Raw genomic sequence first — 17,913 nt, 5'->3', positions numbered from 1 at the left:
GTAGTTCATTTGTTCTAAGTCTATCTCTCTTCTTATATTCATTCTTTTTACTTATTTCTATCTTTCTCCTAATTTTCTCTTCGTTCTCATTTACTCCACCTCCTCTTCCTCCTCCTCCTCCCTCTCTTCTTCTTCTTCCTCCTCCTCGTTACACTCACGTGACCTTGCAAGTGGAGAGAGAGAGGCGGAGGTGAAGCTTCAAGATTTGTTCTGTACCGTTTCACTGTCTCACTCTCTGCTTCGATAACTGACTCGAGACACGCTTCACTTCACGTCTGATAAATGAAGCGCACTCTCTCTCTCTCTCTCTCTCTCTCTCTCTCTCTCAGTATTAATAACAGTAGTGGTATTATTATCATTATCATTATTTTGAGAGAGAGAGAGAGAGAGAGAGAGAGAGAGAGAGAGAGAGAGAGAGAGAGAGAGAGAGAGAGAGAGAGAGAGAGGCAAAGAAAACAACAGGGAGAGGAGGAGGAGGAGGAGGACGGAAAGAACACTGATTAAAGACAAAATAAGAGAAAGTTATGATAGAGAGAGAGAGAGAGAGAGAGAGAGAGAGAGAGAGAGAGAGAGAGAGAGAGAGAGAGAGAGAGAGAAAGGTGGGAAGGCAGGGTATTAGGTCAGACAGGCGAGCTCACACAGGGATTGTGCAATAGGGCGGCAGATGAGGTAGGGTGGACAGAAGAAGAAGAAGAAGAAGAAGAAGAAGAAGAAGAAGAAAAAGAATAATATTGATAATAAGACGAAGACGAAGAAGAAGGAGAAGAAGAAGATCATCACCACCACCACCACCACCACCACCAACAGCAACAACAGCAACAGCAACAACAACAACCACCAGGAAGAAAAAAACAATGAAATAAACAATAATTAGGTGAGACAATCGGGAAGGCGTGAAGGACACACACACACACACACACACACACACACACACACACACACACAGAAAGAGAGAGAGAGAGAGAGAGAGAGAGAGAGAGAGAGAGAGAGAGAGAGAGAGAGAGAGAGAGAGAGAGAGAGAGAGAGAGAGAGAGAGAGAGAGAGAGAGAGAGAGAGTTTACTAGGTTTCTTTCAATGTTCTTTTAAAATTCTTCGCTCTAAACTGCAGTAAATATCTAGCCAGTGTTTACAGCTCCTCCTCCTGCTCCTCCTCCTCCTCCTCCATCTCCTCCTCCTGCTCCTCCTATTCCTCCTCCTCCTCCTGCTCCTCCTATTCCTCCTCCTCCTCCTGCTCCTCCTCCTTCCCAGCAGTCATGACTAACCAGGGAATAACCACAAGGCTCTTTTCTCTGTCATTACTTTCTACCCTAGCTACGTTTTCTATGCCCCCCCCTCTCTCTCTCTCTCTCTGACATTTTTTTCTCTTAAATTTTGTTGCGAACGATTTTTCTAGTTAAATCTTTCTCTTCTTCCCCTTTCTCTGTTTATCTTCCTCCTCTTCCTTTCCTTTTTCTATTTTTCCTCCTACTTTCCTCCCACCTCCTTCTTTTATTATTGCTCTTTATTCCTTCTCCTCTTCCTCTTCCTCTTGCATCCTATATCTAACATCTACAACGACTCTATTACTTTTAATGCTTGTTAGGTGGCAAAGATTCAGTCAGAAAACAGCCCACTAAGAACCAAAATGTCTGCTGCTGCTTGCTCGTTGTTTATTTTTCCTTTGCAGTTCATCACCTCTCGCATTTCTTACAACTTCATTGCCTATCTTACAATCTCTTCTTCCTCTTCCTCCTTCTCATATTCGTAATCTCATCTTCACCTCTCTCTTTTTTTTTTTTTCTTACCCCACAATTTTCCCTCCTCGTTCTCGCTATCACTTTGTTACTCTGGTAAAGTTCGTTGTCTTATTTTCAAACAGCTGTGGCTCTTTATAGACATGTTAAGTACTATGTAGTTTGTTTGTCTGTCTGTCTGTTTCTGCTTTCGTGTTTATACTGTCTCCCTGTTTGTTTGTCTGTGTTTATTTGTATATGTTGCTACCTATTCTCTTGTTTATCGGTCTATCTGTCTATGTCTGTACGTCTTTATTTGTCTGTCTGCTTGCCTTTATGTATGTACGTGTGTGTTTCTCCCTCAACTTGTCTCTTACTCTTTTCCTCACTCCTCTCTCTCAGCTCACTACTCAACACGCCTTGATATCACCAGTCCCAGTACATGATGACACAACACCTACCGCAGCATTCCCCGCCTCCCGTCACTCTTCACACCTCCCTCACTCCCCTTCCTGTCAAGCTGTGAGTGCTGGCGTGGCTAACAACCTTTCACTGGGCTTTAGAAGTATGAGATATCAAGGATGGTATACAAGAAACTGAATAAAGAGATGTAAAGGAGTTGATATCATTGTTTTTGGTAGAGTTTGAGGGTGTTGAATAAAGAAAGTGTTTGCATAGTATCTAGATGAAGGAAAAAGAATGAGAAGAGGTGGATTTTATAGTTTATGAGTTTGAATTTGTGTGTTGAAGAAGTTGTATCAGGTGTGTCTGAATGTGGCAGTAAAACAAGATAAGCAACGTACAAGAAAATGAAAAGTGACAAAAAAGAACTTGATTTTGTAGTTTCTGGTTAATTTCAAGGTGTGTTAAAAAATGGTGTCTGGTGATGTACGAATGTTGCAGTAAAATAGATAAGGAATGTAAAAGAAAAAAGCCATAAAAAGAAGTTGTTTTGTAGTTTCTGGCTAATTTGAAGGCGTGTTAAAAAAATGGTGTCACGTGAAGTTTGAATATGAAGAATACGAAAAACAATGTACAAGAAAAAGTAAAATGATAAAAAGGCGATGTTGTAGTTTCTGGACTAAAGATTTTGTCGATGTGTGTGTTGAAGAAATGGTGTCTGATGAAGTCTGAATGTGACTGAAGAATATGAAGAACAATGTACGAGAAAAGAAGTGATAAAAAGGTGATTTCGTAGTTTCTGGATTATAAAAATTTTGCAGATGTGATGAAGTAATGGCGTCTGATGAAGTCTGAATGGCTGAAGGATAAGAAAAGCAATGCACGAGAAAGATAAAAGTGATAAAAATAGGTTGACTTTGTAGTGTCAGGCTAATTACTTTGAAGGTGTGTTGAATAAATGGTGTGTGATGAAATTTGAATGACTGAAGGATAAGAAGGTCAATGTACAAGAAAGAGAAAAGTGACAAAAAGTTGATCTTGTAGTTTAAGGCTAATAGTTTGAAAGTGTGTTGAAGAAATGGTGTCTGGTGAAATCTAAATGGCTGAAGGATAAGAAAGGTAAGTGATAAATATGAGTAGATTTTGTAGTTTCTGGCAAGTAGACTGTAGGTGTGTGGTGACGAAAGGGTGTCTTAAAGTGGTTAGGAATTAAAGGAAAGTAAGCCAACTAGCAGTGAATACAGAAGTGAAGGTCTTGCGTCACTCAACGAGGCGCTAACTGCATGAACGCTATTAATGTCTTGTCTGTCTGTCTGTCTGTCGATGGTAAGATGGCTGTTACGTGTTGCTACTTATTTCAAAGGTAACTTATAATTGTGTCTAGGTAATCAAAATGCTGCTTATCTTATCTCAGGTAACTTTTGTAATTCTGCATATCTATGGGTGATTAGATATTTTTGTGGTAATTATGAAGTTATTTATGATTACCTACATTCTGTCTTTGGTGGTTATAATAGCAATTGTTAGTTATATCAAGAGTGGCTATTGTAATCATATTTACTTATAGATAATTACAGTAATGTAACTAGCATGATTACCTGTATTCATCTATGTCTATGATTATAAGTTACATATAGCTATTCACAAGGAAGCAATTTGTAGCTATTTATATCTGGCCTTAGGTAATTAAAATAGTTACATATTGGCAATTACATTCATGCCTACGTAAAGATAATTAAAAGTTACATATTAGTTACAAAGTATAAATAACTATTAATCATAATCAATTACACAGTTACAAAACACTACTTATAAGAGATCTAAATAATTGAATGACTTAAAATTACTTGCTATCTGTAATGAATGAAGACAATTAACATTATTTCCTGCCATGAATGAGTGATAGAAAGTGTGTGTGTGTGTGTGTGTGTGTGTGTGTGTGTGTGTGTGTGTGTGTAATATTATAGCCGTATAGAAACAATAATACCGTACACAATAACGGGTGATAATGAAATATGAATAAAGAAATGAAGGATAACTTTTGAAAACACGAATAAAGAAAAAATGGAAAAAATCAAACTTACGAATGTTTTACGATAAATCACGAGAGAGAGAGAGAGAGAGAGAGAGAGAGAGAGTCACACAAAAAAGAACACCAAACCTAACAAAATAACGAAAAACTTAATCTTTACTCACCTTTCTATCAATCTTCAATCCTGAGCGAACAGAAAACGTGAAGAGACTCAGAGGCAACAGACAACGATCCTCTCCCTCTCACGGCTCAAGGCAGACTGAAGAGACTGTCACTGACCTGCACCTTCGTCCCTCCCTCCCTGTACACAGCCAGTTCGTGTCTTTTTTGTGTTTTTCTACCTTTCTGGGGGGCGGGGAAGGCTCCAGGATGACTCACTGCGATAGGACTGTCTGCGTGAAGGGAAGAGGGTGAAATGAGTGTGTTTAGATGCTATTCAAGCTTACAAAGGATGGCTATACGTATTTGCAAGCTTATAAAGAATGGTTATATGCATTTGCAAGCTTACAAAGGATGGTTATAGTATTTCCAAGCTTATAAAGGATAGTTATGCTTATTTGCAAACTTATAAAGGATGGTTATACGTATTTGTTGTTGTAAATGGTGTCTGAATAGCTAGATGTTGTATGTTTTGAAGATGTAATGGTGAATGTTGGGGTTTTAAATAGTTTTAAATAGCAGTGCGTTTAGATGTTATTTAAGCTTACTTAGGGTGGTTTCACGTATTTGTTGTTGTAAATGCTGTCTGAATAGCTGGATGTTGTATGTTTTGAAGGTGTAATGGTGAATATTGTGGTTTCTAAATGGGTTTTTTTAAAAGCTAATGGTGGATATGTTATGGTGTGTTATTTACGTGTAACTTTAAATGGTTACTCGGTTTTAACCTCTTCAATACCGAGACGCATTTTTACAGTGATTTTGGGGTATAATTAAACGATTTATTTACATTAGGAAGGGTCTATGGAAGTCAGAAGATTAATGGACAGAGTCTTTACAATTCGCATCCCCACATGAATTTATGAAGCTGTAGAAAAGTCGTCAAATAGTGTCCAATATGAATATGGAAACGCGGCATGATACTGAATGGGTTAAAGACGAATTGAAATGACTAAAGAATGTTTATATATGTTAGAGTTTACATGTTGCTTTCAAGGGTTTACTGGGATTTTTAGGGTTGTTTTAAATAGTTAGGGATTACTATTGAAGGATTTGTCTAATGTTATAGTGCTCAAATATTACTTTCGTTAATCTTTTGCCCCCTTGATCTTCTTTTCTTTTTATTTGAGGCGATGACATCTTTTGAAAGTTTTTGTTTTGGTTTTCGTAATGGGAGTAAGATCTTCTGAAAGCCTCCTGTGTTGAAACTGATATTGCAGTAAGATAATGTATAAAGTGTACAGACCCTTATATAAATAAAACAATGGACAATTAAAGAGTTAATGAAGATTATACATTAGGACTTACGAGAGAGAGAGAGAGAGAGAGAGAGAGAGAGAGAGAGAGAGAGAGAGACGGTACAAGAAAATCTGAGAAAGGTAACTTTTCACTGCTCATTGTTCAAGGATATTCAGAGAGAGAGAGAGAGAGAGAGAGAGAGAGAGAGAGAGAGAGAGAGAGAGAGAGAGAGAGAGAGAGAGTACAATGAGGGTCCGGGTTGAAGGAAAGACAAACGAGAGAAAGAAGATTCGAGAGAGAGAGAGAGAGAGAGAGAGAGAGAGAGAGAGAGAGAGAGAGAGAGAGAGAGAGAGAGAGAGAGAGAGAGAGAGAGAAATAATGGATATGATCACCGGAACATGAGTGGATGAAAGTGGATGAACACACACACACACACACACACACACACACACACACACACACACACACACACACACACACAAAGGTGGAGCGAGACAGGTGATCAAGGCAGGTGGAGCATTAAAGGCAGGTGTGTGTGTGTGTGAAACACACACACACACACACACACACACACACACACACACACACACACACACACACACACACACACACACACACACACACACAGACAGAGAGAGAGAGAGAGAGAGAGAGAGAGAGAGAGAGAGAGAGAGAGAGAGAGAGAGAGAGAGAGAGAGAGAGAGAGCGGAACTTACCTGTCAACAGAAAAAGAGGTCGTGTTTAAGTTGACTGTCGAGTAACTGTTACCGAGAGAGAGAGAGAGAGAGAGAGAGAGAGAGAGAGAGAGAGAGAGAGAGAGAGAGAGAGAGAGAGAGAGAGAAACAGGAATGAAGGAAAACCAGCGAAAAGAGAAAGGAAAGGAGAGAACAAAGAGAGGGAGGGAAAAAAATATTGAAGAAGTGAATGCAGGAAAATATGGAGAGAGAGAGAGAGAGAGAGAGAGAGAGAGAGAGAGAGAGAGAGAGAGAGAGAGAGAGACGAAAGGAGCGAAAATAAAATAAATTAGTAAAATGCTAACAGTAATAACAATAATAATAACAATAACACGAAGAAGAAGAAGAAGAAGAAGAAGAAGAAGAAGAAGAAGAAGAAGAAGAAGAAGAAGAAGAAGAAGAAGAAGAAGAAGAAGAAGAAGAAGAAGAAGAAGAAGAAGAAGAAGAAGAAGAAGAAAACGAAAAGGCGGTGAAAAATAAAGACAAGATAAAAATAGAACAAGAACAAGAAGAGAAAAAAAACTTAAACAGAAAGAATTGAACACACACACACACACACACACACACACACACACACAGCAGAGAACTAAGGCTTGGAATCTTTATATAGTACTTCTGTGAGGCGCCTGGAGGTAGGATCGCCACAAACAAGAGTGTATAAGCCTCTCTGGCATAACCTGTCTGGACTTCCCTTCCTCGTTAACCTGTCCCTACCTGATCCCGCCCTGACTGCCTGGGTTACCTGTGCTCCTTCCTTTTTTATTCTTTATTACGTGTGCTTATGTTCGTTTTATCTAAATTTTCCTTTTCATTCGTTTATTTTGCTGTTTTTGTATTCTTCGTTCTTATTTCTTTGATTTCTTTTGCTTATTCTATCCTTTATTCGTTTTCTTTTTCATAGTTTGTTTTGTCCATTCAGTTACTTATATCTCTGGTTTGTTTTTGCTTATTACTTTATTTATCAACGTTATTTTTGTCCTGTTTATCATTTTCTTTCTGTCTTTCTCCATCTTTCACCCTTTTTTTATTTCTCCCTTCGTTAATCCCTCACTACCGTCCTATTTTCCTTTATTTTCCTGCATGCTGAAACTATTCATAATTCTCTTTCTCCTTCCTTTCTTTTTTCCCTTCCTTCATTAATGTCGTCCTGTCTTCTTTCTTTTTCTTCTTCCTCTATTTTCTCTTCCTTCGTCAGTGCTTTCTTACCTTTTTTATTATTTATCTATCTATTTATTTTGCATACTGAAGCTATTCTAATATGTAAACTTTTCAGATATGTTCTTTTGCCCCCTCTCTCTCTCTCTCTCTCTCTCTCTCTCATAAACATCACTACCTCTTTTCCACTGCACATTCCTCTCAGTCTCACCTTCCGCTGCCCTTCACCAGGTAAATATTGGATAGGTAACCGAGCCTGAGGAACACCTAATTAAAGGACCTTATACCTGAGTGTGTTTAGTCCAAGGTTTCTCTCTCTCTCTCTCTCTCTCTTTGACCTTGCTATCGTCCCATCACCTCCCTTCACTAAGCCAAGGTTATTGTCTATACGTCTGTCTGCGCATGCTATCGTCTGTCCAAGCTTTTCCATCAGCCTGTCTCTCTGATCCTTCCATATGCTTTGTATCTTCATTATTTTCCCGTCTTGTCAAACTATCACCAGTATCATGACAACACCTTGGGAATGAAACTAGCACCGAGGTTGTTGGGGCCCGAGACGCCTCAACGCTGGAGAATGTGGTCCGTGGGTGCTGGCGAGCCGAGCATCATAACGCCACGGGGGCGCCACCAGATACCAGCATGACCTCTTTTTTATACATGGCGCCAGTTTGAGAGGTTGGACCGTGGAGATCAAGTCACAATAAACTGCTCGCACAACGATAAGGAGAATAATGAACAGGCTGCCTCAGCGTAATACGCTCGAAGCTATATACGGTTACCAAACTCTTCAAAGTAAATAATGAACGAGCTAAACTGACGGGTGTAGGCGGCGCTACGCTAATGGCTGCTGCATGCATGGTCACCCAGGCGGGCAGTGCCAGCCGTTATTTTCATGGCTAAAGGCCTTTCCCTGCTGTCATGCAGTGTCTGCTGTAATAAAAAGAAAAATGTACATAACAATAGTACGACTCGATTAAACATTACCTTCCCCTTTTCCACGCCACCGCATGATGTGATACACAACCCACACTACAGTAACGCGTTACTGTACCACAACCAAACTTGATCCGACTTAGTTCACACGCCTTGCAACAGGCGTCTGCAGTCAAACTGCAGTCTGCAGTTTCGCCGCTGGATCCGACGTTTATCCTTTTGTAGCGGTGACAGTACAGTATGGTAGCGGGGAGAGAGTAAGGCTCAGAGAGGCGCTACAGTGTCACAGATGATGAAGTTGCAACAAGGGTAACCCAGGAACAAGGAACCACACCTAACAGGCATGGTGAGGCTTAATATGTATTTAAATAATACCCCTACAACAACAGTGTCTACGGTATCTTCACGCAACACTCACACTGTTGACTTTATCCTCGGTTGGGCCAAGACGGCCTCCACCTCAACCTCAAACTCAACCAAACCCCTAACTCTAGATCATGTACACTTTTTTGGGTTCCCTCTGTAGAACACAACATATGTTACTCTATATAACACTTCAACAGAGTATTATAGTCCCTGAGTTATACCCACTTACCTCCTTACGGCCTGAAGGTCAGTGACGTGCTTTTCTTGACCAGAAACTTCTCATGCTATAAGGAAATGAACTGAGCAATCCTCCGGTGTAACATCTTCCCTGCCTCTGAAAAATGCACTCCGTCATCAGCGAGAGGGACCAATGTATGATCCGGAAGACGCTACAGATGCTTTTTTACAAGGTAGGCACTGGGCAATCGTCGTCTGTGGATGGTACACTCACTTGCCCATACTCGGTACTCCGTGCCCACAACTTCAAAATAAACAAATGAACAAAGTAAGATTAAAATAATTGATTCATTAACTAATTATTTCCAATCTTGCGGTTACTATTATTACTATAATTATGAACATGCATTTGTAGTTTGATTCTCCCTCGCTGCCAGGAAGCAGATATAACAAGAATTGTAAACGTTATGAATTGCACTTAGCGGAGGAAGAGGTGTGGGCTGTGCTGCCTGTGCAAGTGTGGGTCAGTGGTGCAGGCTTAACTTGAGGAAAGGCTGCAAGTCTGCGGAGAATTGTGGATCTTGAGCAACGCAGCAGCAGCGGTTCCAGCAGCATGGCGCTCACCACGCAGCTAATGTCATTGTCACCATGGCCAGCTCCTCCTCAGTGAAGGCTGCACTGAAGACAGCCATCACTGAGAGCGGGGATTGCCTAGGAGGCCTCCCGAAGTTAGTCTTGGGGTCGCCATTTTTAATATTGAGTGGAGGGTGTGTGCAACGAGGCGCATATAGTTTTGGATGAAGGAAGAGTTGTTTTTAGAGAACGTTGTGACTGGCTAACTGCCCTCTTGTGTTGTAACACTAAGGTGAACGTTCAGTAAGATGACACGACTTAAGGCCGATTCACACGACCCGTTTTTGTTCCGACAGGCAGGCGACGGAATCCGATCTGTGTCGGTCGGCTGCCGCCAGCAGGGTGACGGGTCTTGTGAAGTTATACTAAAATGCATTTAAGAATTCTTGATGGCGTCATGCTAGCGGCCTGCCTGTCGGAACAAAGACGGCTCGTGTGAATCGGCCTTTAAGGAGTTCACAGCATCCTCTGATTCAGTGTTGCAGACCTCACTGGAAGTAAATTAATAATTCCGGCAGATATCTAGTGTCTACTGCCTCCTTCTGATTACTAACCAACATTATTCCATTATACCAAAGCTAACTATTCCATTTCATCAAATCAAAAGAAACTCCACGTGACACTTGCATTTACTAAAGTGAAAATAAATAAGATTAACAATAAAAATAACAAAACATTGTACACATTAATAAATAAATATGGTTTTAAAGGATAAAGCCAACAAATTATGACAAATATTTATTTCTCCTAAATACTTCACAATCTACATGGTGAAAATACAGAAAAATAAGACCTTTGTGATTATTAAGAGTGATGAGTTGTATGCCTTACAAACACTAGTATTATTCCAGCCATAACTGTCATGCTGTCTCTGCTCCAGGTGCTCCTCCTCAACCACTCTATGCTTGCCTAAGTCTTCATTCTGTATTTGGATACAACTACTTCAATATCGCTTAACACAAAACTTGCCCACACAAACTTTCCTGTATCATCCATCCCATTACCATTCACTCACACATGCTCTCTCTCTTGCATACTCAGCTACTCACCTATCACTCGTCATATGAATCTCTCTCTCTCATTTACCATCTCTTAATTCATCGCTATAAACTTATTTGTGCTCTGAATAATATTCTATATAAAACTTTTAAATGCTTAAATATACATATGATTTGGGTTTCTGGGTCAACAAACAGTAACAAGCACCTCATGACACAAAGCACAAATAAAACTAATAAACACATTTAAAATCACATCAGCCTCTATAAAGGACTCATCATAAATATTTTGCATTGCTCTATCACTACACTGGTAACTCGGGCCACTCAACACTAACCATTATAAGGAATTAATGCACAACACAACCCTCCCTCAACCACCATAAACTTAACTCATTGATACTTGGTGCGAATTTCTTGTCAACTTCTGCACTTTCAATGCTTCGGAATGTGAATGGCTGGCTGTGACAATGGACAAACTACCAACTACAGTGGTATAGTTAAAAATGTATTCTATTCTATAACTTCCCTATTGTATCTCTGTTGTGCGTGCAACTAACATTTATCAGCTAAAGTAATGTCATGTTTTCAAGATGTATGGAAAATTGTAGAATAGAACACATCTTTCAGTCCAGGGGCATTTGGGCCCTTGTCACAGCCAACTATTCAAATATATATTTTTATATAAGCTTTCAATCATTCCTACTCCAAATTTTAAATAATTTACTAATTCAAATAGTTACATTACTCTTCTAGTTTCAGATTATTCCTCTCTGTAAATATAATGTCTTAGTGCCCCAGTCAGTTGTCAGCTCTGTGTCCAAACCTCACAATGTTAAATTCATACCATACAATTCTTTTAAATTCTCACCACTAACACTGACAAATCCACTTGTCACTTTAAAATATTCCCAGATTACCATAACAAAAATAATTCATGTTAAATTTAATCTAGCCTTGTACATTAATTATTAGCAAAGAACACATGCTAGTCATTCTAATATTGCAAAAGTGGTGCATGTTTACTATTTTGTTACTATCAATGCATTTGGTCACTAGGTTATCACTTCAAATCCTTCACTGATTTGTAGTCAAAAAGAGTATCAATCACAAGACAATGGTACAGTATTTCACAAACATGTCATCTTACAAATAAAAACAGTGATCAATTCATCATTCATTGATATTTACCAATTTCAGTTCAGGGGAAGAACATTCATCATTCATAGACAGCCTCTAAATATGGCCAGCACTACCTCCACCACCTGCATTCTGCTATTCCTGGACAGTCCGTGTTAGGAGTACGTAACCTGCAACACTTCATACAACTGTGCTTTGTATTTCACCCAATCTCAAGTACCATGATCTGCTAATAACATCACTTCTCATGGTAAGCAAGATTTGTCAACATGCCACTAACTTAAGATTGGGGAAAGACAACACACGATGCTAGTGGAAGTGAGCAATTCAACTCCAAATCATAACTGTGCTTACATTGTCCCTAAACAAGCCACCTTTCACAACACAACACTTAATGCTTCCACAATTTCAAGACTTCTTTCACCATCTTCCTTACCCTCAATAAATCAATAATCAATAATTTCAACACAAAGCATGATAAATATCTTATAACTTTCACAAGCAAAAAGGAAGATCCTATCACACCTACAAAACAAGAGATCTGGTAGTGAGTGATGAGACGGTGCATGTACTACTATGTTGCTGAGTTATTGAACACTTCCATCCTTCTACTTGATCCAGAACAATTACAATTATCCCCTGGTAAATTGGCCAACACTAACCTATCATGGTGTATTCCTTCTGTGGTAAGGTTTTGTATGGGGAATGTTCATGAGAAATTCACACTAAGAATTGAAACTCGGATAATGATGGTAGTCTGTGGTGATGACTATGACTGATGTAGTGATTGTGGTGGTGCTAATGGATGAACACTGGTCTCTAGTCACACCATCTCACACACCACATAAGCAACACAAACACACAAATGGTACAGAATTATTGAGTTCTCTTCAGCTGCTGTCTCATTTGATGTTTGCCTCAAAGCTCTGTGGCAAGAAATTGACCTGCAGTATTGAAATTTTATACTTTCATGCATCGTACCGACTCACACACACGCTTTTAATAAACATCATACACACACAAAGAATAAAAAAAAAAAAAAAAAAAAAAAAAAAAAAGCAGCAAGTCTTTCTGTAGTTCATGCAATTTCTGACATCTAAGCAGTCTAGAATGATGCAGCAACAAACCAATCTGTTCATTAATGAGGTAGACTAATACTTGGGGAAACGGAAAGTAATGCATTAAAAAGTACAATGTAGCTACCTGGCACTTGTGAACTAAGTCTTGGCCAAGAAGAAAATCAAAACAACCAAGTGTAATTATAGACAACACTAATACAAAGGCAGAATATTGTTTGTAGATGACACTTTGTTGACTAAAAGAAAAAATGTGAAGATGCTTTGTTTTTACACTTTGTAATGCGAAAACAACTGGGAAGTTCACATTGGGCTAATACAACTCTCAAATATAATGATAAAGTACATATTGAAGGGCAAATTATTTTTAAGGTTAGACAATCATCACAACAGCATTCCAATCATTCATTTGGTGCCATCAGCTGCCTCTTGTTATAAAAATGACACCATATTTTCCTCCTCCTGTGAACTCAAATTTTCTCTTTGCACTTCAGAGCACCACAATATGCAAAGTAACTCCACACTGCCACAAAAATGTCTTTCCCCACATGGAGTTGACTCATGCAGTACTCAAGGTATGCACACATCCCTGCCCTGACAACAACAAAGGGTCTAACAAAGCCTTCTAGAGTTGTCTGCTCTTTTGTGATACTTCTCTTTGGTGATTCTTTGCCTTCTCTCATCCCTTAACCCTGAATGTCTCCTCTCAATGATTCTTAAAAACAGTATAAAAGTATTGGCTTTGTTCCGAGATTATATTGAGATGGAAGGAATTATAGTTCGTGATGAAAAGTAAGAATTTATCATTCATCTTGGACTATAAAGCTTATGTCTGCTTCATATATTAAGATGGAAGGAATTAAGGTTCACTTCATCAATACAGTAGAGAGACAAAGCAGGTCAAAAGTTCTCATACATGTACAAAAGCACATTTATAATCCATATGAAAGAAGAGGTTAATAACAATAGTTAATGAGCATTACAAACTCCCCATGTGGATAAGAACTTGACTCATCCTTCTGAATGTATTTACAAAATGTACTTTACTGCTAACTTACTGGAGACTATACATAAAAATATTGAAAGGATGTGTGTCAGTGTGTGCAGTGTGGAGTGTGTGTGTGTGTGTATGTGTGTGCATGAGACGCAGGGGGCATGGTGGTGTTAGAGGTGGCTTCCCCAGCGCCAGTCTGCGGGTCAGTTGGAGTTTTCCTGAGGATCCGGCGTGGTGACTGGCTCACTCTGTTGGCTCACCAGGTCCATAGTGTTAAGGGTGCGCAGGGTCTCTGAGCGCTGTGACGGGGACATGCGACGGATGATGTGAACAATGGTGTCCACAGCAATCTCAGGAAACTCCTGTGTGAGAGATAAGGTGGTGGTGGTGGTAATGCTTGAGATGTGTGAAATAGTTAAAAGCTACAATGGTTACATACACTTTGATTACTTTATTTACTGCAGTATGAGACCAAATGGACACTCTCTCTCTCTTAAGATTAAAGAAACAAACTTAATATCATCACCTATTAAAACAGTAGGCAAAACTCCATCCATCCTTCCACACACACATGCACTCACCTTGACCACTTCCTTGACTTGTGAGATGGCATTGTCTCTCCTGATGATCTGCAGGTTCTCTTGGAGGTAGGAGGTGTTCCCTTCCTCCCTAGTGCTGCACACTTCCATCTGGTGTTCCACCCACTCGGCCACCACCCGGTCGTTGTCCCAAAGGTAACTCTGAACACATTGAAGAAGGACGTTTCAAGAAACTTATCTCTTTCATTTGGCTAACTCTCTCAGACCTGCACAGGGACTGCTAACTAAGTGGGCCTTTTTGTTTACTTTCTTTTAGCCTTGGCCAGTTTTTCCTCTTACATAAAAAGTTTCTCTGAACCTTTTCATTGCTGTTTTGCACATCATTAATTACTTGGCACTCTAATCACTTTCCTTGTTCCACAGCCACTTACAAAATATTACAATACATATGAATTTTAAATATACTCTTTTCATCCCCTTCCTTCTTGTACAGATGCCAGCACTCGACTCCTTGCTAATCCCAGCCATATAAATTTTCAGTATCAACACTTTGTAGCTCCACACCAGGTGAAGGCCCGTTTTACTTTGATTGATTCAACCACCTCAAAAACTAAGCCTTTAGCCTCCACCCGCTTGACCTTCCCTTCCTGGTCCATGCTCTGTCCCTCCCCATGATCAGAATGTCACTGTTTTATCTCCCCACAAACACACACACACACACACACACACACACACACACACACACTGCATCATCTTCAGTATGAATAAATAAATAAATAAATGCATGCACACACCCGCACACACACACACACACACACAGAGGGAGACGGTGGCATAGTGGATAAGGTGGTGAGTGTGGGATTGGGCAGACGTCCACGCGTAGGTTTGAATCCCACCACGTACAGCCTTAAAACACTTTGTCATTTGTCGAGTGGTTTAAAGTTACCTACACGTCACCATGATACCCAGGTTCTAGGTGGTTACACCCAAGATGACCCCTAATATGGGTACCACTATAAACAAAATTGCCTGTGTCACTAATGGGCGGAAGCTGAACAGCGCTTCCCATACACTCTTCAAGTGTGCCTACAGGCGCTATAGGCCTTACCGGAAGAAGAAGAAGAAGAAGAAAGAAAGAAAAAGAAAGAAAGAAAGAAAGAAAGAAAAAAAGAAAGAAAAAAAAAAAAAAAAAAACACACACACACACACACACACACACACACAACGGTAGAAAAATGGAATGGATTGGATAATGAAGTTGTTACAGCACATAATGTGCAGAATTTTAAGGAAAAACTAGATAAATGGAGATATAGAGACAGGACACTGAGCCCTGCTCGAACCCTGTACAATATAACTAGGTAAACACACACACACACACACACACACACAAACACAAACACAAACACACACACAAACACACAGCCACCAGCCCTCACACCCTCGGGCCATGAGCCGGATGCTGGGCTGGGTCCAGCTGGGAGGTGGGACCCCCCATTGATGGGGTCACACATACGTTACGTAAATCATTTTGAAAATGAGATTTCCCAAAAAGGCAGCTGGACATGAATGTTATAGAAAATATGACTTGTTATCAGTCAAAACAAATTTCTAAAATATAAAAGTATTGCTGGGAAAAGGAATACTAAAAATATTTTTAAAAACCTAACAAATAAAGTATTGGAACTTCGACATATTCAAAAGTAATTCTAAAGTCTACCAATTTCATTGAACAAGATCGATAACGTTTTCTAAAAATTATAACTATCATTTCGATATATCAAACCCTGGCAACGTGCCGAATTAGAAAAATAAATATTTAATAAATTACGTATTTTACAATATTAACACGGCTAGAAATCAAACTTAAAGTCCACATGTTTAACTTATCAGGAGCTTTACACACTTTTTTCGTCATAAACTATTGTTTGAAAACACAAACACTTCGCTACCACGTCAAATAAAAAATCACTGAAACCAGAGGTAAAGATTTTAACGTATTTTTGCCCTCTCATCTAAGTCATAAACACCCTCTAAATCACCGTACGTAACTCAACTCAGGCACTGAAGGCACGTAAAAGACAGCAAACCATCATTAGAAGCGCTTAAAAGGTACTTTTGACTAAAAAAAAAAAAAAAAAATCAACTGAGACATACTAAAGAGGTCGACAAGCTGGGACCGGCAAGCATTTGAACGGGAGCCGGTGATGACGTCATAACATGGCGGCTCGTGACGTCACGTCCCGCCCCGCTTGCCACAAATGGGCCTACATAACACATATCAGCCAATTGCAGATATATTTCAGTAACAGACATGAAAGATTAGGCCTATGGCTCCACTTTGTGACCTGTCTGGCCTGTAATGAGTGAGAGATATGGCAGATCAGGAGATTGGTTTGTTTACGTATTGAAGGATTTGTAACATCTGCAGGTGTTAGTTCACTGATATGTTGTCCTGGAGATTATGACATGGCAGTACCGTGAAATGATGAGTTACACCAATATATTACTTACGTTTGCCAAAGACTTGGTTAGTGGCTGTCAGCGTAACCGGCACTCAGTGAGCCACCCACACACTGGCGCCCGCTTTGTGTCCTCAACGATGTGTAAATGGTTAACCTCTTATTACTGAGAGGCTACACATACACTATTCTCTTCGTCACCATCACTAATATGTTCGTCGTCACTTCTCTCACTGCCAGAGCATTGTCCTGCACTGTCAGCGCGGCGTGGCCAGTATGTACGGCGCTTCAATGTAAACTAACCAACCACACAAAGATCACCGACCACGGACCCGTGGCGGCGATTGTACGGTACGCGTTTGGCAACAGTATTAAGATTAATTTCCCAGAATCAACATGAATACAATGTCTTTACATGTGTGTGTATGTGTGTGCGCATTGACTCAAGCTGCCCCTGATGTAATCTGGCAGGCCTTTATCTTCCCATCCATATCCACCTTCCGTCCGTCCCTCTTCCCTTTGCCCTCATGCTTCTCATAGTCCTTTCACCCGCTCCCCCACCGCTCTCTCTCTCTCTCTCTCTCTCTCTCTCCACAACTTACCTCAACCGATCCCTTTTCCTCAAAGAACCATCGCCTCAACATGGCATCAATCTGTCCATCTGATGAGTCATGTTGCACCTTCCTGATCTCCTTCTTCACGCTGTCCTCCGCCAGCAGCCTTCTCAGCCTCCAGTAGAGAATCCTGCGGCTCTGGGACCACGGCACCACCCCTTGGATCACCCCTTTCTCTTGCATTCTGACGGGGGTGTCGTGGAGGTCTGCGAATGTCACTGCCACCTAGGAGGGAATGGGTGTGTTTGGGTGGTGGGGTTAAGTGATTCGTTTTTTTTTTTTCTTAATCTAATCTTTTCATATTTTCTAATTGCTTTCCTCTTTGTTTCTCTTCATTTTTCTTTTTGACCATTAGTTTGTCCTTTTCATCTTCTTTTGTATCTCTCAACTTTTTGTGTGTCCTTTACCTTCTCAGTTTAGAAATCAGACCACTCTATTTTGGCTATAGTGTTTGTCTATATTTCCAGATAAATTTCTCTTTAATCCATCATCTTTCAACACAAGTATTAGCTCATTAGACCACTTAATTTTGGCCAGATAAGTATTTGTCC

General features: G+C 40.0%; 2 protein-coding genes across 2 annotated transcripts in view; both read right to left on the bottom strand.

Moving 5' to 3' along the window:
• Positions 1–4,463, bottom strand: part of LOC123507589 (clavesin-2-like) — a 20,985-nt gene extending 16,522 nt beyond the window's left edge. The window contains exon 1 of the mRNA XM_045260583.1: positions 4,311–4,463. The gene's annotated coding sequence lies outside the window, so the exon portion shown is untranslated. The remainder of the gene's footprint in view (positions 1–4,310) is intronic.
• A 5,801-nt stretch (positions 4,464–10,264) lies between these two features.
• Positions 10,265–17,913, bottom strand: part of LOC123507376 (acetyl-CoA carboxylase-like) — a 45,169-nt gene continuing 37,520 nt past the window's right edge. Inside the window, 3 exon segments of the mRNA XM_045260172.1 lie at positions 10,265–14,109; positions 14,329–14,487; positions 17,351–17,587. Coding sequence (XP_045116107.1) covers positions 13,951–14,109; positions 14,329–14,487; positions 17,351–17,587 — 555 coding nt within the window. The 3' untranslated portion in view covers positions 10,265–13,950.

Source organism: Portunus trituberculatus, chromosome 22 (genome assembly GCF_017591435.1).
Source record: "Portunus trituberculatus isolate SZX2019 chromosome 22, ASM1759143v1, whole genome shotgun sequence".
NCBI classification, from domain to species: domain Eukaryota; kingdom Metazoa; phylum Arthropoda; class Malacostraca; order Decapoda; family Portunidae; genus Portunus; species Portunus trituberculatus.
Note: the sequence above shows the minus strand (reverse complement) of the source record. Positions and strands in the feature narration are given on the sequence as shown.